The 1,355-nt window shown below is 63.5% G+C and overlaps 1 protein-coding gene across 1 annotated transcript in view; it reads right to left on the bottom strand.

The window, feature by feature from the left end:
- LOC106897386 (chromodomain-helicase-DNA-binding protein 3-like) overlaps positions 1-1,355 on the bottom strand; it is a 132,178-nt gene that overhangs the window by 899 nt on the left and 129,924 nt on the right. Inside the window, exon 23 of the mRNA XM_014957981.1 lies at positions 50-176. Coding sequence (XP_014813467.1) covers positions 50-176 — 127 coding nt within the window. The remainder of the gene's footprint in view (positions 1-49; positions 177-1,355) is intronic.

Here is a 1,355-nt window from a genome sequence, read left to right as displayed (position 1 = left end):
AGTTGGGGTGTCCCCCCCCTCACCCCCAACCCCGGACCCCCCCACTCACCGGTGATGAAGGAGCCCGGTGGCATCTGGCTGTAGTTGGCCCCTCCAGGGGGGAGGGCTCCGGCCGGGGGGGCCCCAAAAGTGCCCCCGTAGCTTTGGGGGGTGGCGTAGGGCCCCGGCGGGAAGGTCTGGAGAGAGATGGGGACACCACGGTCACCCCCAACGTGGGGGGACACCACCATCACCCCCACCCACCCCCACGGAGACACCAGGATGAGGGGTTGGGGTTGGGGGGGAACTTCTGGAGACATCTGGCTGGGGTTCCCTGAGGTGGGTGTCACCACCACGGGAGGGGTGTCCCCAGGGTTGGGGGTGTCCCCAGGGTGAGGGGTGTCCCCAGGGTGAGGGGTGTCCCCAAGGAAAAGGTGTCCCCGAGGTGGGACATCTTTAAGGTGGGGGATGTCCCCAAGATGGGGGGCACTTCCCGAAGAAAAAGATGGCCCCAAGATGAGAAACGTCCCCAAAGGGAGGGATGTCCCTGGGATGGGCTGTCCCCGAGGGTGAGGAACACCCCAGGGTGAGGAACACCCCATGAAGGGCTGTCCCCAGGGTGAGGAACACCTGAGGGTGAGGAACACCCCGTGAAAGGCTGTCCCCAAGATAAGGAACGTCCCCAAAGTGAGGGACATCTCTGGGATGGGCTGTTCCCCAGGGTGAGGAACACCCGAGGGTGAGGAACACCCCGTGAAAGGCTGTCCCCAGGGTGAGGAACACCCGGTCAAAAGCTCTCCCCAGGGTGAGGAACACCCCAGGGTGAGGAACACCCCGTGAAAGGCTGTCCCCAGGGTGAGGAACATCTGAGGGTGAGGAACACCCCATGAAAGGCTGTCCCCAGGGTGAGGAACATCTGAGGGTGAGGTTCACCCCATGAATGGCTCTCCCCAGGGTGAGGAACACCTCAGGGTGAGGAACACCCCAGGAAGGGCTGTCCCCAGGGTGAGGAACACCCGGTGAAAGGCTGTCCCCAGGGTGAGGAACATCTGAGGGTGAGGAACACCCCATGAAAGGCTGTCCCCAGGGTGAGGAACATCTGAGGGTGAGGAACACCCGGTCAAAGGCTCTCCCCAGGGTGAGGAACATCTGAGGGTGAGGAACACCCCATGAAGGGCTGTCCCCAGGGTGAGGAACACCCGGTCAAAGGCTGTCCCCAGGGTGAGGAACACCCGGTCAAAGGCTGTCCCCAGGGTGAGGAACACCCGGTCAAAGGCTGTCCCCAGGGTGAGGAACACCCGGTCAAAGGCTGTCCCCAGGGTGAGGAACACCCGGTCAAAGGCTGTCCCCAGGGTGAGGAACATCTGAGGGTGAGG

Source organism: Calidris pugnax, unplaced genomic scaffold (assembly GCF_001431845.1).
Source record: "Calidris pugnax isolate Ruff unplaced genomic scaffold, ASM143184v1 scaffold392, whole genome shotgun sequence".
NCBI classification, from domain to species: domain Eukaryota; kingdom Metazoa; phylum Chordata; class Aves; order Charadriiformes; family Scolopacidae; genus Calidris; species Calidris pugnax.
This window is presented reverse-complemented; position numbering and strand designations above follow the sequence as displayed.